The following is a 26694-nucleotide window of genomic DNA, read 5'->3' on the forward strand; positions in this document are numbered from 1 at the left end:
GGCCGGCCAGCGCCGACCAGCCTGGGGACAGGGCCTCAGAGCATGCGCCTAGCGGGAAGGCCCCGGCCACTCTGACACCACGCGGACCTCCAGCGCCAATTCAGCCGGACAACTCGCGACCCTCCCGCGCGCGAGCCCCTTTGTGCCTGGCCCCGCCCCTCGCCGTGGCCCCGCCCCGTGACGCAAGGTAGGCGGGGCCACGGCCTTCAGCAACTCCGGCCGCACTTCAGACCCAACCCCCGCCGGAGTTCCTCCCACGCCCGCCAGCCCCGACTTGGCGCCTGCGCAGCTCGGCCCGACCCCCGCCTGCCGCCCCTCCCCCTCCCTAGCAACCGTCGTCGCGCCGGCCTCCGCCCCCTCGGCCGTGTTTGCGCACGCGCGCCGCTTCCGGCCGCGCGGGCCCCGCCCACCCCGTCACCCGTAACAACCACTGGAGCCTCGCCGCGCCCCTCCCGCTCCCGCCTCCCCCGGCCCACTCCCCGGAACCGGTGGCGGAGCTGCGGCCGCCGGCAGTGGGACGGCGACGGCACCGTGGAGCCGCCGGCATGCGCGAGCCCCGCCGCTCCGTGTCCCGGGCCCGGCCCTTCTGACAGAGGTAGGCGCGCGTAGCCGCGGCGGGCCCCGAGCGCGCACCCGGCCCGGCCCACTCCCGGCGGCGCGGGGCTCTCGCGGCCGCCTCCCCGCCGGGCCCGCCCTTCCCGGCCTCCTCGGCCGCCCTCGGCCCCCTCGGTCGGGGCCCGGGGACCCCAAGTCGGCCCTCCTCACGGCCCCGGCCCGCTGCGCCCCTCGCCACTCCTGTACTGGTCGCCCCTCCCCGCCCCCATCCCGCCGGTTTTCCCACTCGCGGACCCCTCCTTGCGGGCAGCAGAGTGTGAGGTCCGAGCCCATTCCTGGCAGTGCACCGTCCGGGGTCTGCCGGGGCCAGGGATCCTCCGGAGCCGCCGCGCTGGACTCCCAGACCGATCCGAGGGCCCGGCCACCCCTCGAGCCTGCTCGGGATGGACTCGCTGGGTCTGGCCCTTGACTAATGTTTAGGGACCAATTGTCATGCAATAGACGCCGCCCTGGGCCAGGATGCCACTGGGCCGCTGTAACTCCGGATTCCCACGTAGGACGCTTCTCTGGACCAGAGCATCCGAAGCCGGGGACTGGCAGGACTCAGAAACTCGTGAATTAGCAGGTTCTTAAGCGTAGTCAGTTTGGGTCCGGCGGGCAGTGGAACCCCGAGTGGAAGTTACAGGGCCTTACACGAGCATTCATTCCTCTTTTTTCATCCTCCCCCACCTCTTTTTCTGTTCGATAATCTCCCTTCCTCCTTAACGGGGAGATGCCCTAAAGTAATTTTCCCAATTAATCAAAAAGATTGTTGAATTCCTGCTGTGAACCAGCATCGTCGGGGTTGCAAAACTAAATAGAACGTGGCCCCAGCAGCGCACCAGGACCTGCCCGCCCCAGAGTCAGGACGGTGACGGCCTCCCGCTGAGGGTGGTGGAGGGCTCCAGCGTTTGGCTGAGTCTCCAGGTTTTAGAGCTGGAAGTCTTTCAAGATTATCTCACCCCGAACTTCACTTTACAGAGGTGAAACTGAGTCCAAGTGAAGTCAAGTGACTTGCCTGAGGTCACCGAGAGTTGTTTAGCAGTTTTTAGATCGTCGGATAGGGCTGTTTTCCTTCCAAGCTGGGGTGCTGAACGAACATACCAGGAAAGTTCCAGACTTGTTTAAATGGAGTACAGTATATAGGAACCTTCCGAAGTAAAATCTTTTTTTTTTTTTTTTCCTTTTTACAGATAGACTTTGGGCTCCTTGAGGATTTTCCATTTTGTACTTCTGCGTGTGCTCTCACCATACTCAACATAAAATAACATTCTTAATGATTATCCTCTGCAGGACAGGTAGGCTCTTTGGATTTATTTTTCTTTCTCATTTTCAAATAAGGACTGAAGTCACACAAAAGACTCCAAATAAAAGCGTGTTTTCAGAAACACCCTCCGGGGAGAGGGGGCTGGGATGGGAGTGTGAATTCCTGACACGTGAAGTAGGCGCCAGCATTTAATTGATGATTTACCGATATTACAGCATCAATGCTGGGAACTTCGCTGGAGCCTCAGGACAGAGTTCTTGGTGTCTCTGCCACTTGAAGACAGGCCTCTGAAATGGTAGTCCGGGCACTTAGAAAATGGGGATTGACAAGTTTCCTTTGAAGCTAGCTTTTAAGTAGTATTTTGAGACATAATAGTGCTTTTTTCCACTTCTTTTTTACTTTTCCCCCCCACTTTATATTTTTTTTTGTGTTCCCAGACGTAATATCTTAAAATGCCACCATTTTTATTTAGCTTCTAGTAGAAGTTGTGAAAGAGAAACTAATTCAAGAACTAATCGTTTTGACTATCAGTATAATCAAATCGTAGCACAGGACTCTAACCCAGGGCAGCCCTTAGAGAGGCCCAGCAAGGCGGGTGGGGAATGGAGTCCTCCAGGCCCCAGACAGGGCTGTTTTTCTCATTCCGCCTGGGCTTTCTTCACTTCCTCTTATCGTCTTACTACGTGTCATCTTTTGAATTTTGTATGCCTAGAATTATGACCTTTTGAGGTTCCTTTCTACCATCAGACCATAGTATGATATGTAAATGCAGACTTAATTTTTTCCACATCATGATCATTTCTCACATTTGTTTATGTTTTGCAGGTGTGAGAGAACTGCTCTTGTATTGCAATCATGGTGCAAAAATACCAGTCGCCAGTGCGGGTGTATAAACAGCCCTTCGAGTTGATTATGGCTGTAAGTGCTCAGCATTCCAGTTTACTCTTTGGCTTCTAGTGTTTTTTAAGTGTTTGGATTTGATGATCTGTAAACTGATGTTTATTTCATTCTTTGTCTCCATTGCTCCATTTGTACTTATACTGTTGTTTTATGCTTATGAACCCTATCTAGATTTTGTGAAATGTTTTTGAACCCCAAGCCTCTGAAAATCTGCATGTTTGTTTTTTTTTTTTTAAAATGGGCCTCAGTGTAATGTATGAATTTGTTAATTCTCCCTTTGAAAACAGAGAAGTGGGATTCTAAGTATTTCTTCCTCTGGGTTTTGCTCTTTTTTGTTTGTAAAAGTAGAAAAAGGATGTGGAGGGCGATTTTTTCCCTCTGCTGCTCGTTAGGAAGAGGCCTCTAGTTATGGGTGAGTTCACTTTACTAGACTGAGTGCTTAGGTCGGAGCTTAATAAACATTTTTCTAATGACTCTGCTGCCTGAGCCCCCCCCCCCCATCGAAATCTTGAGTCCCGTTAGAATTCCACGAATGGAGTAATAAAAGTCTTAATTTTCTTTGTTATTTGCCTGAAGAGTTTGGCTGAAAATAAGTGTTTTCCTAGATGCAAAACAAAACGAACCCATTTCCAATCACTTTTGGATTACTGTAGGGTATTCTTTCTCTTCCCTTCTCTTTTGTGTTACTTTTAAGGTATAACATACATACAAAAAATGGTTTCTGTCATGTACAGACACCGTGATGAAAATGTCAGACTGAACCAAGATCTGGAACCAGAACATACCTAGCCCAGTAAGAAGTCGCACTTTGGGCCTCCCACCCCCCTCAGAGTCAGCCACTACCGTTGACTTCGAGCACCATGGATGAATGGCTTCTGTTTCTGTTCTGTATATAAATCGGAACTCAGGAGTTTTCGCATCGGATTTCTCCTCTGCATTATTTGTGATCAATCTAGTTTTGAAAAACAAAGCAAAAACTCAACTTCTCTCAAGGGAACAGTTTAGATTTAGGGAGTTCGTTTTTTTAAAATCGTGATTAAGTTTACATAGAGTGAAATAGTCACATAGTAGGTATACAGTTGGGTCAGTTTTGACAGAAGAGCGACGCACACCTCTATCGAGGTACACTTATTTTCAGCCAAACTCTTCAGGTAAATAAGGAAAATTAAGACTTTCATCCCTTTATTCGTGGAAGTCTAACAGGACCCATGGTTTCCATATGTCACCCCAGAGTGGGCCCGTGTTTCCCCTTCTCCGTCAGGTGTGCGGTTTTGTGTAGTTCTGCGTTCCCCTCGAATACTAGGGCTGTTCATTCAGTGCTTTATGTTAGTGGCTTATCGAAAGGCGGCTTCCTGTTTGCGCGCTCCGTGCCCTGGCCTGGCTGCTGGCTGTGCAGGGCAGAGGCCCGCGCCAGCGAGTTCGAGAAGGAGCCTTGTTTGGGAACTCGCATGGTGCTAGGAGCAGCGCAGCCGTCCCTGAATGCCAAGGGGACAGCCGGGCTGCACGAGGGTGGCTCCTGGCAGTGCCGGGGGCTTGGGCCGCAGTTACCCTGGGAACTTCAGCCGGTGGGCCTGGCCTTCCTCCGCGTGCCACAGCCCCCCCCCGCCCCCTGCTGACTCCTTTGTTCACTCTTAGTTTTCTGTCCCCTGTGGTGTCAGCTCAAGTGCTTTTCCTGCTGGCCCCAGTTCAACTTTGCGGCCTTTCTTATTGTGTTCTTTCAGTTTCTAAGCGACCAATTCTTGTCACACTTCCTAGTTCAGATTCTGGAGACAGACTTGATCTGGTCATCTTTCCCCTGGACCTAGAATACAGGTGACAGGCCAAGCTGTGCACTATTTGCCTGGCGGTGGGAACAGGAAGGCAGCCAGGATGGGGGCGGAGAAGGCACCGAGACTGGCACGTTACAGTTTCCAAAATGTTAACGCCAATTTTAAAAGCTTGACGCAACTCTGGTAGTTTGAGGAAAGGGGCGTGGGTCTCTCTGCAAATACTAGATTTAACAAAGAAGTGTTTTGATTGTCTACAGTTCAACTTCCTTATGTTTTATACTTTACTATTTTCAAAATGGTAGTTTGCCCTGCCAGTATTATGCATGGATTTACAGAAGAATTTGAAATTCAAATTCAGAACCACCTCCAGTTTTTTAAAATTAGCTCATTTTAAAATTGCTTTTGTTTCGAGGCAGTAGTAATTTTCTTTTGAGTTGTTAAAAAATATTTTTTAATCTGAAAGCAAAGTACATTACCTCTTTATTTCCAGAATTAGAAACTAGAATGTTAGTTAAGTCTCTAGTGATTTTTGTGTGGTGCCATTCGTGACTTTTCTGTTATTGTTGACATAAAATTTTTAGTAATTTGCCTTTTTTTTAATTGAGGAAAAAGTTAATAGAGTTACTTTGAAGAGGTTCTTTTCAGTTCACTCAATGAGGAAAGGGACACACAGTTAAAGTGAGAACACAAGTTGTAGGTAACTTCAGCTGAAGTATTTGTGAGAACCTCGAAAAGTGATTGTGCTTCAGTAATCACAGCATGCGGCAGTGGACAGAGGATGAGTTGGCCGGGGCCGGCCTGCGGAACTGACAGGCGTGTCCAAGTCCTGACTTACAGGGCTCCCGTGAGGGGGACAGTTGGAGAAATGGCCCCTCAGCCAACTTAATGCCCTTGTTTGTTTTAACCGGGAGTTTTTTATAATTTAGTATCCCCAGAAAATTTAGTAGAAAGAGCCCACTGTAAATAGGTCAACATGGTGGGTATCGAATATGTCAATTGCATTGTGATTCCTTTCTCAAAAAATTATCATTTGTCTTGGGGTCAGCAGGCTGATAGCATTAAGAAGTCATGTTCATATTCTCATTAATTCACTTGAATGAAGCAATAGTAAACAAGCCGAACCGAAGTGGAGGTTTCTCAGCAGTCACCTGGGGCATTTTAAGGGCGGTCGATATCAAGGCAGACTCAGGACGGATGCTGGGGCTTCTGGGAGGTGAGCCGGCGCCAGCTCAGCCCCCTTTTGGGGGTGAGGAATCTGAGACTCAGGGAAGTCCAGGCTCCCGCAGGTTAGATGGAGAGATCTGGCTCCTGAGCTCCCTGTTCTTTGTGTCACACTGTGACCTCCCCACACTGTGACCTCCCCGCCCCCACGCCGCCCCTACCCTTGTGTATCTGGGATATTTTATGCAGGTTCTTGTCCTTGAAGATGTCTTCTCAGTGTCAGCCAAAAGCATTTCCTGGGGCTACTCTGCCTGACTTTGTAGGGAGGAGAATGTAATCAGTGAGGGACATTCCAATGATTGTGCCTTGAAGGATTTGTGGTCCCGCACTCTGCACAGGCTGGTCATGTGATCCCACAGAGGGGACGCTTGGGATAGTGTTTCATTTTGAAGTTTGTAAGGTAAAACACAAATTCGAAAACTTAAACATTTTAAAGTACAGCTTTTCCCATCTTGCTGTTAATGGCCCCTGAATAAATGCTGTAAAGGAAACAGAGGAGGTGTGGAAGGAAGCAGAAGCGTAAGGTAGAGGGCGCGTGACTGAGAGTCGGGTGCGGGAGGAGCGCAGGGTCCCTCCGGAGCGGACCTCTGCTCAGGCCACGAGGGGGGGAGGACCGCCGGCCGGAGGGGAGGACCGCCGGCTGGCGCTTTGACCAGTCGGACCGTGGCAGGGGAGGCTCCGCAGCTCTCCGTCACATCCCACAAGGCAAGACCTTGCCCAGTCCCGTTTCTCCGTGGCTTTTCCATTCTCCCAGCAGATCGTCCCATGTTCTCCCTCTCTTCACCCCCAGACGCCCGGCAGCCCCTCCGCTGTCTGTGTGCCGAGCAGACACAGCGTCCGGACTGCGCCTTCGAGTCGCAGTTCTGCCCTTTCCTCTCCCAGCACCGTCATCAGCCCAGCCGAAGCCCTCGCCTCCGGAGAGAGACCCGAGTTCTCTTGTTATGTTCTTAACTCACATCTTTCATCCCTTTAGGTCACCGCGCATTCCACGGCCAGACGGTGTTTCCAGTCGTCAGTTCTCTCTCTGTTTAAGTGACATTATCTGTTACGCAATTCCGGACTGCTGTGAACGGCTTTGTTCTCAGCCCTTCAGGTCCTACCCTCTCTGTGTAACTTTATTTCGTGTATTATGCAAACTTCCCAGCAGGAGCGTTTCAGTCTACCCTGCCGTCCGGGTTTGTTGCTCACAGCGTCTTTCCCCGCCCTCCCCTCCTGCTCCTCACCGACCCAGCCACTTCCCTGGCGCCTCTAAGATGCTGCCCCTGCTCCCCTCTCCTCCGACTCCGTAGGGGGTCAGTGTGGGGCGCTGTCCCTGTCCTTAGTTTCTTTTGTTCTGGAAGATTCCCAGGCGATGCTTGCCGGCTGTCCTGTGGCTTCCTCAAGGGCAGCGACTCTGTCATAGCTCTTGTTCCCTCAGGCACTGGTGCCGAGGACAGAGTAGACACTGGGAGGTGTCGATCTGCTGGCGTCTGTCTGTCTGTCCGTGCTCACGGGCCCGGGTGTGAGGACTTGGGAGGGGGTTTGATGGAACCTCGGATCCGCGTGTGACTGTCGTGTTTTCTGCATGGAAGGAGGAGCGCGCCGTGACCCTTCGTTAACCAGCACCTCCCTCAGGAGCAGAGCCCTCCGTGACACAGTGGGCAGTGGTTTTTCGCATCTTTGTAAATTAGACAAAATCCTGTTGACAAACACACGATGTGCTTTTGTAGGCTGCGTAACCAAAATACCCGTTCGCCAGCGCGCACGTGTCGGTTAAGTGGCCGCCACAGAGAAACGTGCTTGCGCCCTCCTCTTGTTTCGTTTTCATTTGTTTCATCCTCTTCTTTTAGTCCCTTTCCTCTCAGTTGTATCACGTCTTCACCTGGATCAGAGGGTCACAGGAAGAGAGATTTTCTGTGGGACTAGGTGCAGCTCTGGGTCCTGCCTCAGACCAGCTCTGGCCCCAGTAACTGGGCTGGTTGCTAGGATGAGGCCGTTGTGAGGATGTGGGGGAATTAAACGGACCACAGGGCTGGAGGCGGGAAAGCCAGGGCCTGGTCAGTCACGCCCCCCACCCCACCCCGTCTTCCGCTCCCTCTCCAGGGTCCGGCCCTTTCCCCACCGCCACGTCCGAGGTGACGTGAATCAGTGTATGTGTAGGTAAATGATCCAGGGTCCCTGATATTTTAAAGATCCTGATCAGTTTTCAGTGGGGTCGGGGAGAGTCTACTAGTCTCATTTATGAAGGTTTCGAATGCCATCGCGTGAGTCCTATTGCATTTGATAAAAGCTGGGGTGTAGAAAGTCAGACTAAGTTGTGCAAGCGGACAGTCAGGAATAGTCCACTTTCCCTGCAGGCCGCCCCGCGTGGAGCAGGCCCTCCGCTTCTCTCACACCCACTCCCAACACGTCATGCATTCGAATTATTTTCAGGGTGCCAGGGCGAAGACTGTTTCAGTGGGAAGTGTTTCGAGGAGAAATAAAGCAGGATCCGATTCATCTTTGATTTACTTGTTCTTGTAAAACAAAAACAAAAACAAAAAGTAAAACACCAAACGTCACACTGAGGAACGTCCCGAGCAGACCCAGGCGGAGAGAAGAGGCCGCGGACGGCCGCTCGTCCACCCGGCTCCGGCAGTGTCAGCACTCGACGACCGTTCTGGCCGTTCTCCCCCGCGTCCCGCCCCCCGTATGCAAAGCAGATTTCAGCGTCTTGTTACTAACTGGTGAATACTTCAGCATGCATCTCTAACCAGTAAGGGCCCTTTTCTTTTTTAAAGGTAACCACCGTGGCATTTTCGCACCTAACAAAAGCACTGATAATTTTCCGACGTCATCTGATACCAAATCCCCGTTCAGACTTCTGTCTGTAACGCTGTCATTTCACGAGTCACGTGCATTCTAGCGGTGGCGGCGTCTGCGCCCCCCGCCTCCCCTGTGTTTCCTTCCACGCCATCGCTCTGTTACGGGAACTGGGTCATTCGTTCTGCTCAGTTCCCCTCTCCTCGTGCCGCTGCAGGGCGCGGGCGCGGGGAGGCGCGCGGGCCTCGCTCCCTGGGCCTCGCTCCCTCGGCGCGGCCGCCGTCTGGCCGCTGTCTGGGGCCCTGCGTGAGCGTTGCTGGTGGCGGCCACTGGTTAGCGCCGGCTGCTGCCCTTCCATCCCCGGGCTCGGCCTGCGCGATTTTGAGTTGCAAATAAGGTGCAAAATATTTTTTTCCACATTAAACTGGGTCTCTCTATTTATAGTTCTTTTTAACCCACTTTATTGGTCCTGATATTTCATACAGAAGCATTTAAAAGGAGTGAGTTTTTTGGCGGGTCCGGTTAAGTGGGCTTCTGTCTGGCGCAGGCAGCGGCGAGGTCTGGCCCGAGGGCGGCGAGGGGGCTGGGCCGGCCGTGGTCTGAGGTGGCCGGCCGTGCTCAGCCAGCCCTGTGTCTGTGCTGCTTTCCTCAGAGCCCCGGATGGGGACATCGGGCCGGCTGGGGGGCGTCCACAGAGAAGTTCAGTGGGGGGGGGGGGGGCGTTTGTTGGCTCCTGTTTTAACTGATTCTTCTTTCTTGATTTTTTGACCTATACAAACGTGAGACAGACAGTTTTGTGTGCTTCTAGTGGATAACTTTACATGTAACAGAATGTACGTGTCGCATTATAATTCTCTTCAGAGATACAATTCAATGTTAGCAATACTAGCGGTTTTTAGAAAAGTCATTATTATGTACGTGTAGCTGTCCCTCTGCACAAGGTGATCGCTCCGTGTACCTCGCCGCGTGCGGAGCCCTCTTCCATCCAGAAGCCCGCCGTCTGTCTCCGATCTCCCCTGCGTGGCGTCGCGCCGAGTGGTCCCAGTGCTCCGGGAGCCGTCGGCACTGGCGCCGGCGCCGGCATGTTCGGTTAGGTGGCTGCGTGGCGGCCCTTTCCCTCTCAGGTCTCGGGGCCTCCCCTCTGGTCCCTCTCGCTCTTCTCTACCTAGTTCCTTGCCTCGTTGGGGGCAGGTGGACTCTTCCTCCAGTGGCCACTGGGTTTGCAGTTTTGGGACTTCCACCTGAATATCTGTGTTTTCCGGCCATTGTAGGCATTTTACTCAGTAGCGGTTAATGCTGTTTCAGAAACATCCGGCTCTGTCTCCCCTGACGCCTCCCCCTGGCGGTCTCATTGACGGCGCTTCGGCTGTCCCTGTGTCAGCCGGAGACCTCCAGGCCTTACGTTTGGCCTCCTCGTCGGGCCCCCAGCCGGCTCTGCTCGGTCGCCGCCATCCGACGGTTGGGGGGCGGATTTGCGCACCTGGAGCAGGTGCGCCCCGCCTGCCTGCACAGAACATGCCCGGCGGAAAACGAACACCCGCCCAGACCCATCAAATGCTGCTCGGAAGCTCTCCCTTTTCCCTGGGCTGCTGCCTCTGGCCGGCGGCGCCACCGTGCGCCCTGCGCTCCGATCGGAAGCCTCGCGGCTGGCGGCCGTCCCGCCTGCACCCTTGGCCTCAGGGTTGGCCAGACCCTCACTGCCCACGACACCTCCGGGGTTGCCCCTGCATCTGCCCCTGTCCGCGTTGCTGCCCCAGGCGACCGCTCACCACTCCCCGTCCCCGCAGCCGCCTCTGGACCCTGGCTCCCTGCCCCGCCCCGCCCACCCGTCCTCCCTCTCAGCCACTGCCATCTCTGCATTGTAAAGACGAGTGTGCCACTTGCTGGTTTCGATTCTAAAGGGGCTGCACCTCACCGTCAGGACGAAGTTCGGACCCTCTAGCTTGGTCCCTAGAGCCGTCCCCATCTGCACCCTCCCGGTCTCCGCCGCCTTGCTCCGCACGCAGCGCCCCCCATGCCCCCCTCCCGCAGTGTGCGGCCGTCTCCCTGGGCTCCTCTGCCTTGATGCCAGCTGCCCTGGACGCCCGTCCCCCTCCTCACCTGCCTGCCCCGGGCCGGCCAGACTCCATTCCCTCAGTCTGAATTCCCTGTCTGTGCTCTGACAGCTCACTGTCACCTCACTGGTCACTCTGCCTCGTCATAGTTGCTGTGCTTGTTGACCTGTCCTCCGAGCATCCTGAGGGCGGGAAGCAAACCATCTGCTCTTTATCCTGAGCACATAGTAAGCCCTCAGAAACAGATTCGTGTACAGAAGAGGTGAGTCTTGGAATGTGCGCATGTGTTTCCTGTTACTTCTGCCTTTGGTAATGAAAATTTTGACAGAAGAGCACACGGAACATGACCTTTTGGTTGGAGATATTTGCTGCTTGTTAAAACGTGGTTGGAAAGAATCTGATACAAATCATGTTTTGTGAATAGAGTTCAATTCAGTGAACTGAAGCTTATAATTACTGTAGTTGACTGAAAAATGTGTCCTGGTTTATGTATCAGTGGGTGTTTTGAGTGGTTTTTCTCCGATAGTAATGAATACCTGGGATTTAAATTTTTAATTTTTATGGTTCCTCTACAGTACATAAAAATCACTTAAAAATTCTTGACTCTGATAGAATGGTGTTTTTTGTTCTTGTTTTTTTTTTTGTGATCTCTACAGATTTATACCTGAGAGGCTGGTTATTACATGACTTTTTTTTAATGAATAAGTTATTCTTCCTAACATTAGGTAGTCCTGATCATAAAACACATGTATTTCTTTTCTTTTTCCTAGTTTAATGCCTGTATATGTTTTAAAAGCCAGATCCAGAACTAAAACCTACAAGGTACATATTTTAAGAAGTAAATTAAGAGATTTGTTGGTTGTATTGCAGGATTTATGCTATTTATATTTAGAAAGCTCTTCCCCAAACATCTATCAACTTTATTTTACTTTTTTTAACACAAAGATGGTTCAGAACATAAACTCTAACAATTCTAAATTCCAGTTCTCAGAATTTCTGGGGCGGGCCCAGGAGTGTGTGGTCCCACAGGCCTGGCAGGGGATTCCGATGTCGGTTCAGGTTTGAGACCCACTGGTTTAGTTCTCCTTAATTTGAATTTTTAGCAAATGGGATGGGAAGAAAGGAAGGTAGTTTCAGGTATAACATGTTAATTTAAAAGTTTTGGGAGGAATAGATTCTTGAACAGACTGTGGGGTAGAGACCCTGTTAGGTTATCCTTCCTTTCAAAGATCTAATGTCTACCAAAAGGAGGCGGTTTGCTTCACGTGCTTCCCCGGACCGCTGTCCCTGAGTTTATTTAGTCAAAGTTATAAATACAGCACGTGCTTCGTTGAACTCGTCTTAATTTAATTATGTATATGACTTTATTTCCAAATTATCAGGCGGAGTAGATTTATACTCTCTTTTTATTATGGTAAAATATATATAAAATTTGTCATTTTAATCATTTGTAAGTGTCCGTTCAGTGTTAATGAACATCACATTCACGTTGTTGTGTAGCTGTCACCCCGTCTTTCTCCAGAACATTCTCATCTTCACAAACAGAAACTCTGGACCCATCGAACACTAACTCCCCGCTCCCCTTCTCCCAGCCCCCCAGCCTGAGGGGACCCCCCTTTCCTCCTCTATGTCCCTGAGCAGAACTGTGACTATGCCTTGTATACGAGGAATCATACAACATTTGTCCTTTGTGACTCACTTATTGCACTTAGCATAACGTCTTCACTGTTCATCCGTGTCGTACCACGTGTCAGAACGTCTTTCCTTTTTAAGGCTGAATAATCCGTTATTTTATGTATATACCACATTTTGTTTATTTATTCATCCATCAGTGGACACTTGGGTTGCTTCCACTTCCAGGCCATTATGTTTACTGTACGTTTTTAACATCTAGTTTTTAACTATAGTGTCAACCAAAAAGAGTTGCATGCCTCTTTAGGTATGTTTTTCGGTCTTTTATATTCGATAGATTCCAGACCCAAAAGATAAGTTCCCTGAGGAATTGAACCACTGTGTTTTATTCCATCTATTCAAAATACACCTTTAATTTACATCTCATGATTGCCATGGCTGTTAGTCTCTTAACAAAGAATAGCATCTAAAATCAGGTGAGGAGCGCCGAGCTCGGTGGGGGTCTGCCGAGGTCAGACGGTGGCCTCCTGCCACACGGGAAAGGCACTGGCAGAGGACAGAGCGGATCGGATGCTCCTGGGTCTGTGAGGTGCACCTCGTGTCACAGGCGTTTAGTGAGTGGTACTTGGTAGATATTTTGCTGATGGATTAAACCAGCCCCCGTTAGCCTCCCGATGATGGAATTTTTATTCTGGTTCACGAAGCCGGATAATGTTTCTATAGCTCATTACATTCTTTTATGTGGGCAAACACACGGCGTCTGTAAAAGCCGACAGCTGCAGTTCTCCGGAACACCCAGTGCCTTTCCGAAGCCCGTGGATTTATTTTTCACTCTCTGGAAAGTGAACAGTGCTCCGCCAAGTTCAGCCTGAAGGGGAATATGCAGAACTCCTGTTTTTGTCGTCACATAAAGTTTGCTCTTTATTAGACAAAAGATCTTCTGGCTTATGAATGGTTTTGGACAATTGTGGCATGTTTTGGATTCCATTGGATCTTGGGTCAATCAAGTGATCACTTTAAATACAAAATTAAGCACACAAAAAACGAAAAGAGAAACCTTTCCTAGTACTCCAGACATTCTCGTTTGCCTAGGGCTTTAAGAAATTGTGGCCGGTGAAACATTTGAACTTGAAGTCTTATTGACAGAAGTAAGATTTCTTAAGCATGAAGACCTACTTAGAGATGTGCACACCTCTTTTTTTTTTTTTTTTTTTTTTACTAGTATCCCTTAATTCTCCCACGAGGATTGGTTAATGCCTTTACTTTGACAATTGGAAACATAACCATGTGGAGCTCACTGGATGCCTGTCATATTTATAGCTAAATGCTGTCAGGCAGCATGTGGTTCACTTTTATGCTTATTTTGGAGGCAACAAATAATGCCGTTTTAATGGTTGAAAAAAGCAAATACAAAAAGAATAGAGATGGCATTAATATGTAAATGGGGTGTTTGAGCCAAGTGTAGGCTAAGTTACTTCTCAGGCAGGGAGCTGTACAAATAAAGATTTAAATAGAGAAAGTGGTGGGAACGGTGAGTCACCCAGCAGCAGCACGTGGGGGTGGGGGGGGGTGGGGAGGGGGGGGTGGGGGCGGGGTGGAGGAGTGGGGGGGGGAGGGGGCGGGGGGGGGGCTGCCAGCGGAAGCAGCTGAGCCCTCCCATCGGGTCCCTGCTCCTGTTGAAGGAGGGATTCGTCTTTAACAAATTGTCATCCTTCCCATGCAATGTATGTTGCTTCAGTTTTATAATTGTATGAGTTTTTACCCAATTTGTTTGTATTTAACTAACATTGTAATAAACAACTAAACACTAAAGGTCCAAGGAAACTTTTCTCTTTTTTAAAAGAGTTTGTACGTTACTCAAGCTTTCTAAGCAGTTTCTTGGAGTTAGAGATTTTGTTGTACTTTATTTAATCCAGGTCAGCCCGTCCTTAAATTGGGTTTTGTTTGAAACCCAGCCGGAGAGGTGGTGGGGCGAGGGGTAAGCATTCTTGCGGTAGGTTCCCTTTCTTTACCTGCGCTTCACTCGAGGGGCTGGGCGGCTCAGCTCTGTCAGCGGGCCTTTCTCTGCAGTGAATCAGTGCTGACCATCCTTTCTGGTTATTTCTGGGTTTTGATGGGTTAGAATAGAAAACAGGGATGTCAGTGTTTTCAGCTTCTGGGTCCGCTTTAGATCTGTGGAAATCAACACAGTGTACACATTTTGACTGTGCTTTGTCACCCTGCAGTGGCAAAGTGGAGGGAAAAGTCTTTTTCTGTTTGTGATTCTCATGGTCACGTTTCTTTTTCACGAAGGAAAAAGAAACGTGACCATGAGAATCACAAACAGAAAAAGACTTCTTGGTAAAAGGTCTTCTAATGCAACTGTATCATGTTTCTAGATTTAAAAATTTTAAGCTTTTGAAACAATTTATTCTGAGGATGCCTGTCCCGTCCACGGGGAGCGGGGTGGGTCTGGATGCCACGGGGTCAGGAAGCGATTCGGAGACCGGGTCGGCCTCCGGCGGTGTCGTCTCCTGGGCATGTTGCTGGCGCCCGGCTGTGCTGGGCCCGGAGCCGAGGGCTCTGCCCCGAGCGGGCGAGCCGGCCACCACCGAGACCCGGTCGCCTGCGCCCCTGTGGGCAGACAGAGATCGTTGGTGAACCCCGATTTGCGAAACGCTAAGGAGCACATGGAGGTCTGAGAATAATGGGCCGCGTTTATGGGGCGCTTCCGTGCCAGTGTCACACTTACTTTGGGGGGCAGCTCTTCTTCCCCCCAGCTTCAGCGAGCTGTAATTGACGTGTGACGTTGTGTTACTTTAAGGTGTGCAGTGCAAAGCCCTGACAGACGTACATCTCGTGAAACGGTCGCAGCAACAAGTGTAACATCCATCGCCTCACAGTCGCACGTTTTGTCTTACAGCTTTTAACATCTCCTCTCTCAGCAGCGTTCAGATGTACAGCACAGACCGTTGACTGTACTCACCTGCCGTCCTTTATTTGTCTTGTACTTGGAAGTTTGTGCCTTTGCTCTACAGTCCCCCCTGTTCCCTCCCCCAGCCCCTCTCCCTCTGACCCGTCTGCCCGGGTCCCTGCTGGAGCGGGAAACCTTCTGCCCTGCTCCGTCCTCGGTGGCTCCCAGGTTGCTCATCGTGGCCTTGACCCTCGGGGCTGCGAGGGCTCCGCCTGCACCGCCCGGGTTGCGCCTTACTCCCGAAGCGATGGAGGGCAGGACAGTCGGGTGGCTGAGTCCGACACCTGGTGGTCGGCCGCTGGGGACCCTGAGCTCACAGCAGCCAGCCTGAGGCGCAGCGCCGGGGCCTGTCACATATCTGGTAAACAGCTGTGCAGGTAACGGGGGTCCTTTTGTCCTCAGAGTGGTAGCGACTCCCCCAGGGCTGTGAGAATGGCAGACTGTCTAACCGGTACGTTTATCGGGGGTGGGGGGGGCAGCGATTAGCTTTCTGACCCCACGCCTTTCCCTTCCAAGTCCGTTGTGTGTCTTCATTCTGTGGGAAATGGTAAAGCCACTCGTGTGGAGCCGCCGGTAACTGGAACCCTGGGGACCCCTGGTCCCGGGCGGCTTAGCGAGCGCCCCTCTGGCCCCGGCCACGTTTACCGTCAGGACCATATTGTCCTCTCCAGGCAACCAGGCGTAGTGTCGTTAGCTAATTAATGAGTTCTGTGCCCGATAAATTCCATCTTTTTCTTATATTTACTTCCTATTACGAAAAGAGTATTTTACTCTTACTGCCTAACTTGAAATAAAATTATTTCTCCCTTTATCTTCTTTTTCTTTTCCTTCTAGAAGGAAGGAGAGCTCTGTGATAGTATTTACATCTAGTTCTTTTTTTAGTTGGCTAATTATAAACATAGAATAATTGGTTTCCAACTAAGCTTCGTGAGATGTACATCTTGCGCTTTTAGGGCCGTGGGGATATAATTATCATTTTAGTCTGGTGAACACATGGATTTTCAGGGTGCGTTTTAAAGTACAGTAGGAAAGAGAAATGTCAAACGAAAAATCCAGTTTTTACAGCTTCTCATGGGGAAGGGCCCCTTTCTGTTTTTGCGGATCGTCGCGTTGGGGCGTGGGCTGTTGGGTGGCAGGGCCCTTACCTAGCATCGGTCCCTTTGTACTCTCTGAGAAGTTTGTGTGCAGCATGGGTCAGTGGCCAGCTTTCGAATATTGTACTTGTTCTCTGTCAGGGCCTGCTAAACAGATTCCTTTTTTTGTTGTTGTTTTAACATCTTCCACAGTTCTGTGCGTTGAAGCTGTAGGAACCGGGGCCCAACGAGACGGGGTGACCTTCCCGAGGACCTCGTCTGCTGGCAGAGCTGGGGTTCGAAGCCAGGCCGCCTCCCGGGGCCTGTGCCCCGAGCCGCGGTGCCACCTGTGCCCGGAGTGGGACAGACCTGGGTTCGGGTTCCGGCACACTGCTCAGCCCCTGTGCCCTCGTTTTAAAGTGGGAACAGACTCGCTCAGTAGAAAGGTCGCGCCAGATGGAGGCTCTGACCCGAAGGACCCCGGTGTCGGTGCCGGTGTCGTAGAAGCGCAGGGAAGCCGCAGGGTCGCTGGCCCGCCGCCGCCCCCTCTCCCCCGGCGGACGCCCTTGTCTCACGCGCGCCCTGCAGGGCCTGTCCTGGGAGGGAGGAGTGGTTCTTGGACAAAGGATGTTATGGATTTGTCTAGGTTCTTTTTAAAAGAAGTTTGTCTTTTCGTTTTTCTATAGCATGAACAGTTACTAGGTTTTTACCTTCGCCAAGGTATTGTTGATGCCTTTTTTTTTTATACTTAATAGAGTTGATTTTTTAGAACAGCCAAGGTACGGAAAATTGAGCGGGTAGTACGCGAGCTTTTATGCACCCCTTTACAGTGTCCCCTGTTGATAACACCTTGTGTGCTGTGGTGTGTCGCAGGCGGCGAAAGTCTGTAGTTTACATTGGGATTCGCTGCATGGTACAGGTCCGTGGGGCTTGACAAACGCGTAATGTCCTGTGTCCACCGTGACACTCTCGCACAGAGTCCTCTGTGCTCCGCCTGCTCGTCCTTCCCTCTGCCCTCCCGGCACGGGGCAGCCCCTTTTTATTCTCCATAGTTGGCCTCTTCCAGAATGTCGTGTGGCCGGAATCATGTTACAGGCAGCCATTTCACGCAGGCTTCTGCCCTTAAACGGCGATCGTTTCCGTTTCCGCCGCGTCTTCGTGGCTCGATGGCTCAGTTCTCTTTCCTGGTGAAGAGCATTCCATTGTCTGGACGGGCCACGGTCTGTTCACCCATCACCTCAGTCTTGGCGGCTCTCGGTTTTTGGCAATTAGGAGCAAAGCCTTTGGTGTCGCATTCCTTTTCAGGCGCGATTTCCCGCTCTGTGCTGAATGGTGACGAATCAGGCTTCTTTATCAGGAGACACCGGCCACTATTAGAAATGCTTCTGGGAGTCAGCCTGCTAATTAAACCTACATGAGTTTATGTTTTTATTGTTTTCTCTAGCTGTATAGAGGTGGAAATGACATAATAAACTGCACGTTTTTTAAGATATGTAGTTGGATAAATTTTGACATACATGTATACCCGTGAAACTGTCACTGTTATTAAGATAATGGACATACCCATCACCCCAAAAGTTTTTTTATGCCCCGTTATACTTTCCCTTCCCACGTCCAGCACAGCCTCCACCCCCAGGCAACCACTGATTTGCTGTTACTATAAATCAGTTTATACGTCCTAGAATTTTTCAGGAATAGAATCAGACATACGTAATTTTTGTTTTACCGAGCCTTTTTGATTTGGTGTAGTTATGCCGGATTCATGCACGTGCGTGTGAATAGTTACGATGTCATATTGCTGGAGAGCGGCCCACTGGGTGGGCATGCCACAGCTTGTTAACATTATTGCAACATAAAACATTGGCATTCAAGAAAAGATTCTACTTTTTGATTCCGTAATACCTTCCTAAGGTTTTGAATCTGTTGCAATCAGAGCAAAACCTATAATTTATTTTAAAATCTAGATTAACATTTGTAAACTAGGAAACAAAAGGGTACTTGTCAGGCTCTCAGCAAAAAAAAAAAAAAAAAAAAAAAAAAAAAAAAAAAATTATATATATATATATATATATAAAAAGAAAGAAAAGCAGCTCTTACAGTTATATTCTAGGACAAAAACAAATGTAGGTCCATGGCTCTCGGACCAGGAGGGGGAGGGGTGAAGAGGGCGAAGTTGGGGCGCACTGAGCAGGAAGGGAGCTCGCACCGCGGGGGGAGAGGAAGCTTCCAGAGGCAGAGGGGGACCTGTGGCCCGATGATGGTCCTTCCGCCTCCAGAATCTCTTCAGAAGAGGCCTTCGAGCCCCCTCAGTAAGGTGTCCTTGAAAGAATTTGCTGGCGTTGACCCTTGAGTTAGCTTGATGCTGGTTATGGGTTCAGAGTCTGACTGCTTTTTAAAAAATTCATTTTAATGCCAGAAAGTTTCCAACAGGAGGTACAGACTTCTATTCTGCACCTAGACAGAAGGCTTTCAGTGACAAGGCCTAGCTGATAAAAACGGATTTGACATTCATAGTAGTATAATTAGTTTATCAATAAGTATGAATGACTCTGGGTTTCATGGAGAGAAGAAATTTGTAAGACTTATTTAGGGCATCTGCCACCAGAGTCCCACAGGCATTCTGAGGACAGTAATTAGGACAAAGCTGTGTAGTTGTCAGGTGAAAATGGCGCAGAATTAAATTATTCATTGTAAGCCAGCCAAGAAAATCAAAGCAACTTCTTGAACTTGACGTGTGGCTGGTGAAACTGAGGAACTGAATTTTAATGATGTTTACTTTACATTGAAACAGCCGCACGTGGCCAGTGGCCGCCGGGTTCGAGACCTCGTTCGGAGCCCATCTGTTCATGGAGTGGAGCGGCGGGCTTGTCCTGCTGTCCAAATCCACTCGTTTCTCCCCCCTGCCCACTTCTCATTTTGGTTAAATGTACGTAGTCAGGTTTGTGTGCGTAAGTTAGGTGTGCTGTGTCGCAGAGGACAGTTTAGTTAAATATAAATAAACATTAAGTGGCAATCCATTGGCTTTATAATTCTATTTCATGTAAGGATTTCTGTTCTTCACAGTTTTGACCGGTTGTCATTTAAAATAACTTGAATCGTGAGGAAAGGATTTCATGGGGCCTGTCACAGCAAATCTGTTAAATCAGGAGCGGGCAAGCCATGACCTGCTGCCCCCTTTTAGTACGCTAGCTAAAAATGACTTTTACATTTTTTAATGGGAAAAATTTGAAAGAATAATATTTCATGACATGTGAAATGAAATTCAAATTTCAGTGTCTGTAAATACCATATTATTGGAGCACAGCTATAGTGATTTGTTCACTTATTTTCTGTGGCTGCTTTTGTCTTAAGAAGGTAGAGTTGGATGTTTGTGACAGAGACTGGCCCATAAAGCTGAATATTTTCTGGCTGGCTCTTTACTTACAGAAAAAGTTTGCTCACGTCTTTCTTAGGTTTCGAAAGGCATTTATGCAGAAATCAGAAACTTGCTAGAACATTGGACCCTTTGTATTTAAACAAGAATTTGATGGTAGATGATAATGAATTGGATTGAAGCTCGTTTGTTTAGATTTTGAGTAATGCATCTGTAGGCAAAGGGAGTTGCGAATAAACGATTAACATGTGCGGCTCAGTTCCCAGACCGTGCTCTGAGGCCCCCCAGGGCGCAGAGTGCTGTAGGAGATTTTTAACGTTTGAGGGGAAACCGCGCGCCGCGCACACTCCTGGTCCGGGGTGGCTCCCCGTTTCATGACTGGACCACACCGCGTTTCTTTCGATGATGTCATATCTGTGCGGAGCTGGGTTCGCAGTGGTCGCTCTGTTAGAAAGCCAGCGTCACTTAAGAATCAGCAGCAGGTAGCGAGGCTGGGCGGTGCCCAAGAGGCCCCCACATCCTCACGGATCATTCTGGTTATTGAAGAATGGAACTAAGACTTCGATTTTAAGTGTACTCTTTTTTTTAAATGGTCACTGAGTTATTAGGACAAATGCTTTTTAAGTTGTTTGGACCTCGATTTAATTAGTAGTATTTCTTTTGGCTTCGTGACATCCTGAAAAGGTGATGGGGTGTTGACATTTGGAAGCCTCTGCCGTGGAGCACCATATGACGGCTCAAGGACAAATGCTCCCGGATTAGCCAGTCCCAGGTCCTCTGCGATTATCTTCAAGACAACAAAGCAAGGAGCCCTCAGGCTGTCGTCGAGATGCCAATCTTGAGATCTTTCAGAACTGTGGCTCAGGTGAACAGATGCGGGCCTCGATTTTCTGGTCTAAATTAAAATGCAGAAGGCGCAGTTCGTCAAACATACTAGATGATTCTTTCTTTATTTGAAAAGAAGTTCAGTAACATTGTCTCTTTTGAATCGTGTTAACACGTTTCCAGTGGTCTTCCAGCGTTCTAGAAGGCCTTGCTAAATCAGGGTGTTGGCTGTACAGTGGGTTCAGCAGGGGCAGGAGGGATAGTGTATGTTTGTCATCTACCAGGAACTGTAACCTGAAACTGACCTCCCGTTATGCATTACATCTAAGATCTGAGTGGCAGTCTGGCTCTAGCCAAATGTAAACATCGTTTTTAAAGTAGATTTAGATGATTATTTCTGTGCTTTGCGTAATTTTCTCTCTTCCTGCTTGTTCGGTCCTTATAGCAGTGGTTCAGATACTTAGAGGCCATGGTACTCTTTGCTGAATATTATGAAATACTGATACATAGTCATTTCTCTCCTCTGAGGCAAGACGGTTTGTCAGCGGGACGCGCGACTGTCGTATGAGCAGTGCAAAATCACAGCCACAAGGTCACTGTGCTCTGGGGGTACGGTGCAGGGTCGGGGCACTGGCACATTTTATGGGCGATGTCCCAGTTCTTTGCTATTTGCCTGCTGCTCCTGTGTACCCCCTCCTTTGTCCCTTTGCCCACTGATTTTTGAGGGGTCAGGGGTCATGTATCCACACATTTCTGTGACCCAGGTGGTCAGGAAAGTTGGTGGTGGACAAACCCATTTGGTACCGTCTTGTGTTGCCGCGGAAGGAGGAGACCGTTGTCGGCCGCCTGGGGCCCAAGCGCGTCCCCTGGCAGGACGCCGTCTCTCGGGTAGAGTCCAGTGTCCGTCGGGCACCACTCACCTGGATTAGGGTAAGAGGTCAGGAAAAAACCCTACTGCTGTGTGTGTTCAGACACTGTGCAACAATGTCGTAATGTGGGGAAATTGGATCACTGGCCTTTCTGTAGGATTAACACTTCGTGCACGTGCAGTCTTTTAACTTAGCGGTCGTTTTTACCAGCATCTTTAGCACTGTGTCTTTGTCGTTTGCTGTAGTCACCCAAAGGTCAGTTAAGGGCAGGCGGTAGAGGTGGGGTCCAGTGTGGGCCGAAGGGCATGCACACACACGGTCGCTGGGTGTGGCGACCTTGCCTCGATGCAGGCCCGACTCCACATCGGCACAAATGCCCGAGTCCGGGCGCTGTGTTCTAGGAGGAGGTACGTGGATTTTAGAAGAAACCCTGAAGTCGTTTCTGTGTTTTAGCAGCAACAGTTCGTGTTCAGGATTCTCCGAGCAAAGGCGTGGGTACGCGCGAAGGTCGGCGCCGCTGCCGCCCCGGCCCCAGGCCGCTCGCCCTCGCCGGCGTTCGCCCGGCCCTCCCTGCGGCGTGTGTGGAAGTGGCTCCTTCATCAAGCATAAACGTGGCTGGGTTATGGAACGGAGCGGTAGCTGTGAGCGCGGGCGTCGGGGGAGACGCCGGTAAAAAGAACGTGCCCCTGCTTGAAAAAGGAAGCTGTTGGGAGCCGCAGACGTTTTGGTGCGCGGGGCGTGAGCGGCGCACTTGCCATCTGTCCCCGCAGCTCGGACCGCGCCTCCCGCAGGGTCCGCCGTGGCCAGACCTCGGCGAGCCGGCCCGAGGAAAGGCACCGTCCCCTTGAGCGGGTCCCTTCGGCCTCCGTCGCGCTTCTCCCAGACGCCCCGTCCGCAGACCGGTCACACGCCCGTCTTCTCTGGACTAAGCAGTGCGTTCCCGGGCGCGTGGAACCTGAGGCTTCGACGTTTCCGCTGCGCGTGATCGCACAGGGAAGTGGCGTGGGTGTGTGACGCTTTCAGTTTCACTGTGATCCTCATGTGTCCTTGTTCGATGTCGTCGGTGGGTGTTCCAGCCTGCGCTGACCCCGTGTCTTGGTTTGGCTGGTGACCGCAGGTGCGGGACCCGACTCTGCGGGGCCTGGTGTAACCGCGTGCTGTTCGCGCATAGCCTCGGTTTGAAAGCAGCTAATCTGGGCTCAGGAAGGACGTGGATGAGCGAAGTGTGTCACAACTGACCGTGTTAGAACTTTTAAAGAGCTCCGATTTTCACAACTTTAAATTTTTCTAAGTAGCTTATTAAGTGTAAATACATTTGTTCAAAAACAGCATGTGCTTTAGAAGCTCGTTTTCCAGTGAACTGAGCAGAGGAGCCTCTGAGGCGTAGCAGAGGCGCGGTCGAGCGCCCACAAGGGCCCGGCCGCGATGAATGCAGCATCGGGGCCCCGAGGCCCCCTGGTAGCTGTCACTTCAGTATCTGGAATTGGCTTAGATGTTTGTTTGCTTTTGAGTTTCAGCGGCAGACCGTGGAGCGACTGCCGTGTGCCAGCCAGGTCCAAGCAGCCGGCAGCCTGTGAACGGGGCTGAAGGAAGGGTTCTCTGGACTCTGTCCTCGCTCCGCTGCCCCGCGGGCCTGCTCATTTCCTCCCGGCGGCGGCGTTCCCTTCTCCCTGGGCGACGTCTCTGCAGCTCCCGCTCTCAAAGACCCTAAGCGGACGGACGCACGTCCTCTGACCGCCCAGCCCCAGTGGCCGCCCGCAAGGCCGTAAGCAGTTTCTCATCAACACGGCGGAAGGTTTTCATTCTCCCCTTTCTAATGAGCCCCATCCCCGTGTGCTCTCCAGAACCCCCGCGCTGTGCCTATACCCGATAAGCCCCCTCTACATTCCTGTAATTTCGATAGTCAGCAAATTATAAAATTTTGACTCCGAGGGGCTTTGGTCAGTTTGCCACATTTTCTTGACATGTTGTATATTTGTTTCTTTGAGTCTCTGGCAACTTCTAAGAGATACTTAAAGCATAGTTTGGTTTCTCATTGATTATTTCCAGGGTAAAAGCAGATCTGTTTATAAGTGAGTTTGATGGTCGTAATCAGTGCCATAGAACATCGAGGTTGTATGGAAAGCAGCCGACTTAGTTTGTTGGCTAAATTGGATCGAACATAGTTCGGTTTAAAAGCAGGCTCTTTAAATGGGAAATTGTTTTTAAATGAGTTTTCCTGGCAGAATGCAGTGTTAAGCTCATTAATTCGCGAGTTGAAATGTCTTCACTAAAATATGGTTTTCTTCTGCACAGTACAAGCTTTTAATGTCAAAACTACGTTCAGAGGTTGGCTGAACACTGAAGGTGCGGTTGCCAGGCTCCCGCACTGCAGGCCCAGAAATCCCTTTTGAAAGGAAGAGGAGGGGTGGGGAGGTGGGAGGAAGCTGCCTACCCAGAAGGCAGCTGCTCTCGGGGCAAACGGGCGAGGCCCCAGTCTGGTTTTCATTATCGAAACAATTGCTAGGTTGAACAAAAAGCAAATGATTACAGTAGTTATTTCTCTTACGAAAGTCATTTTTCCTTTTAAAATGAGACATCAAAGAACATTGCTTCCTGTCTGAGAAAATCACTTCTGAAAGAGTATGTTTGTTTGGCCTGATTTTTGAGTTCGATAAATGTCGAGTGTGATTAGGAAACGACTTGATAATATTGCAGATAGTTCGCGAAAAAGTGAGACACCTGGGAGTCACTGCTGCTGTCCTGCTGCGGGGCTGTGGCGCTGGCCGGGCCTGGGGCCTGGGTTTCTGCCTTGGCCCCTGCAGGGGCGGCTCCGCGCGGAGGTGAACACGGAGGGCCTGGCTCCCCCGGAGTGACAGTGCTCGGAGCCGAGCAGGGCCCCGCTGGGCCACACACCTGGCCTACCACCTTGGTCCTAGAGCGTCGGGCAAACCTAAAATTTGAATACACTTTCATATATTAGATGTGACGGCGTCATAGTTAATCAGCTCTGTGCAGAAGCACCGTTAGTTTACATGTGTACCTTTTCCCCCAAACTTACCTCTTCATAGTAATTTTTTTCCCAACTTTTTATTTTGAAAAATTTTCATTTTTAAAAATGCGAGAGTGAACACCTGTATACATTTCACCTAGATAAATCGACACGTTGCTTTATCTCTTTCTGTTATCATCATAACACTTTTGCCCTACATACCGGAACACGCTCTGCCTGAGAGCACTCTCCTGGAGGGCTGGCGTCGCTCCCGCCCCCGAGAACTTGAGCGCCGATAGAATGGTATCGTTTACTAGGTAACGCACGGTCACGTTTGCATGAGTAGTCGTCATTTCCATTTTTATTTCAGTCCAAGAGTTATCCCAGAATTGGCGAGTAGAGCCCCATTCGGGCTGGGTCCTGTGTCCCTTTGACAAGTCCCCGTCAGTCATTTGACACTTCCTCACTTTCTGTTAACAAACACTGCGAGTTCACTCTGACCTTTCTTTGCTCCAGACTTGTAATCAGCCATTTCTCCAAGAAGGTTCCTTTTTCGTAGGGATTGGTGTTTAGAAACCAACGTCTGGATGCCGAGTTTGCTCATCGCCACTGAGGTGGCATTGCTGTAGGCCCTTGTTGTGGATAGAGCCAGACCATGTCTTAATGATTTTAGTAAAATCAGAGTGCTGCTGTTTCTCAGGGGCTGATTTTGATAGGAATTACATTAAACCTCTGTAGCCACGCGGGGGAACTGGCGTCTCTGTTACGTCCAGGCCTTGAACATCACACGTCTTTTTAGTGAAAGCTTCAGACGTGAAGGCGAAGATAGCCGTGTGTGTCTCATTCAGAGGCGGTTTCGTGCCAGGGAGAACCTCAGTCACACACTGTCAGCTCCTCTTTCTGCACGTATCCACAGGCCTATGAGAGGAGGTTTCCTACATGTCCTCTGATCCCGATGTTCGTGGACAGCGACACCGTGAATGAATTCAAGAGTGAAGACGGGGCGATCCACGTTATAGAAAGGCGCTGCAAACTGGACATAGACGCACCTCGACTGCTGAAGAAGGTGATCGAGGGACCCCGAGAGGGCAGCCCCCCGAAACCGAAACGGACGTGCTTACGGCTTCTCTCTCACTTGGGCGTTATTAATACATCCTTTTTCTCTTTATTTCTTTTTTAAAGATTGCAGGAGTCGATTATGTTTATTTTGTCCAGAAAAACTCACTGAATTCTCGGGAGCGTACTCTGCACATCGAGGCCCACAACGAAACGTTCTCTAACCGGGTCATCATCAACGAGCATTGCTGCTACACCGTGAGTACCCCGCGACCCGCAGGGGGCCGAGAGCGTGCTGGCAGGTGGCTTCCAGGAGTCGGTTGGCTGTCGCCTGAAACAGCGCAGTTCTTTGACTTGGGGGGCGGTTCTTCATCAGATACTGTCGCTCGTTTCCAGCAGAGCAGCAGGTAGCCGGTGCAGTTTACGCAGAGTAGATGACACTGTGGTCGCCGTTAAGGTAGCCAGGTGATGCCCAGCTTCGGGTTTTAATATTGCTTTCCCAGGCCGCTGCTTTTCTGGCCCTACCCTGGCACCTTGGAGACACACACTGGGGGACCCGAGAGGCTATGTACTGTCTCCAGGCGCCTGCCCCACTGTTTCGGGAACTTCTCTTACCAGATTGTCAGAATAACCTCCTGGGTCTCCGCCTGAACCCTCACCCTCCTGCAGTCTGTAACGCCGCCTCCAGAGTGAGCCATTGACGGTCCCTCAGATCGGGCCTCGCTGTGTCCAGGCTCAGAACTCTGCAGGGTCTGGGCGTTTCGCTCAGAGGAAGTCACACCTCTGCCATCCTGCTCGCCTTGCTGTCTGTCACCGATCAGTGGGCGAGCCTCCCCGCTGGGCCTCCACAGAGGCGCCCCCTCTGCCGGGACACTGTGCCCCCAGGCCTGCCCCCCGCCCCCGCCCCTCCTTCAGTCTTGGCTCAGGCTCTGTCCTCAGTGCCCCGGCCCTGAACACCCCGCGTGGTCCTGCAGCCCATCCTCCCACAGCGCTTTTAGCCACGCTCCATCTTTCCTATTTTCCGCGGCGCTTACCCGCCAGCAGCGGTGTAGTTTCTTACCTGTGATACTTCCGGCTCATTGTCTGGCCCCCGCCGCTGGCCTGGAAGCTTCGTTAGTGACGAGAGCACCGTCGGTAAACAGGGAGCATGCTGAACCAGCCAGGAATGATATCGAGGCCCTCCTTGCAACAGTCATTTTTAGAATATTTTAGAAATACTATTTTGGTCTTTTCATGATTTTGAACCTAATTTTTCTGTCTGCTCTTTTCATGACAGTAACATCATTAGTAAAATAAGTGTTTTCCTCTGGTTACCGGGTCACTGGGGAGTGAACGCGTTGTAGGTCCTCAGTTGTC

General features: G+C 50.6%; 1 protein-coding gene across 4 annotated transcripts in view; it reads left to right on the forward strand.

Annotated features, from left to right (window-relative positions):
• Positions 1–440: 440 nt before the first annotated feature.
• The window catches only part of SEC14L1 (SEC14 like lipid binding 1), a 47867-nt gene continuing 21613 nt past the window's right edge, over positions 441–26694 (forward strand). For 2 of the 4 annotated variants that reach the window (XM_016143193.2, XM_016143196.2), the window contains exons 1-5: positions 441–595; positions 1788–1892; positions 2687–2779; positions 25199–25348; positions 25465–25596. In XM_016143193.2, coding sequence (XP_015998679.1) covers positions 2717–2779; positions 25199–25348; positions 25465–25596 — 345 coding nt within the window. In that variant the 5' untranslated portion in view covers positions 441–595; positions 1788–1892; positions 2687–2716. Of the gene's footprint in view, positions 596–1156; positions 1181–1787; positions 1893–2076; positions 2157–2686; positions 2780–25198; positions 25349–25464; positions 25597–26694 lie in introns of those variants that run through there. The other 2 variants (XM_016143194.2, XM_036222361.1) reach the window with 2 other exon arrangements.

The sequence above is a fragment of the Rousettus aegyptiacus genome, unplaced genomic scaffold (genome assembly GCF_014176215.1).
Source record: "Rousettus aegyptiacus isolate mRouAeg1 unplaced genomic scaffold, mRouAeg1.p scaffold_m13_p_6, whole genome shotgun sequence".
Taxonomy (NCBI): Eukaryota; Metazoa; Chordata; class Mammalia; order Chiroptera; family Pteropodidae; genus Rousettus; species Rousettus aegyptiacus.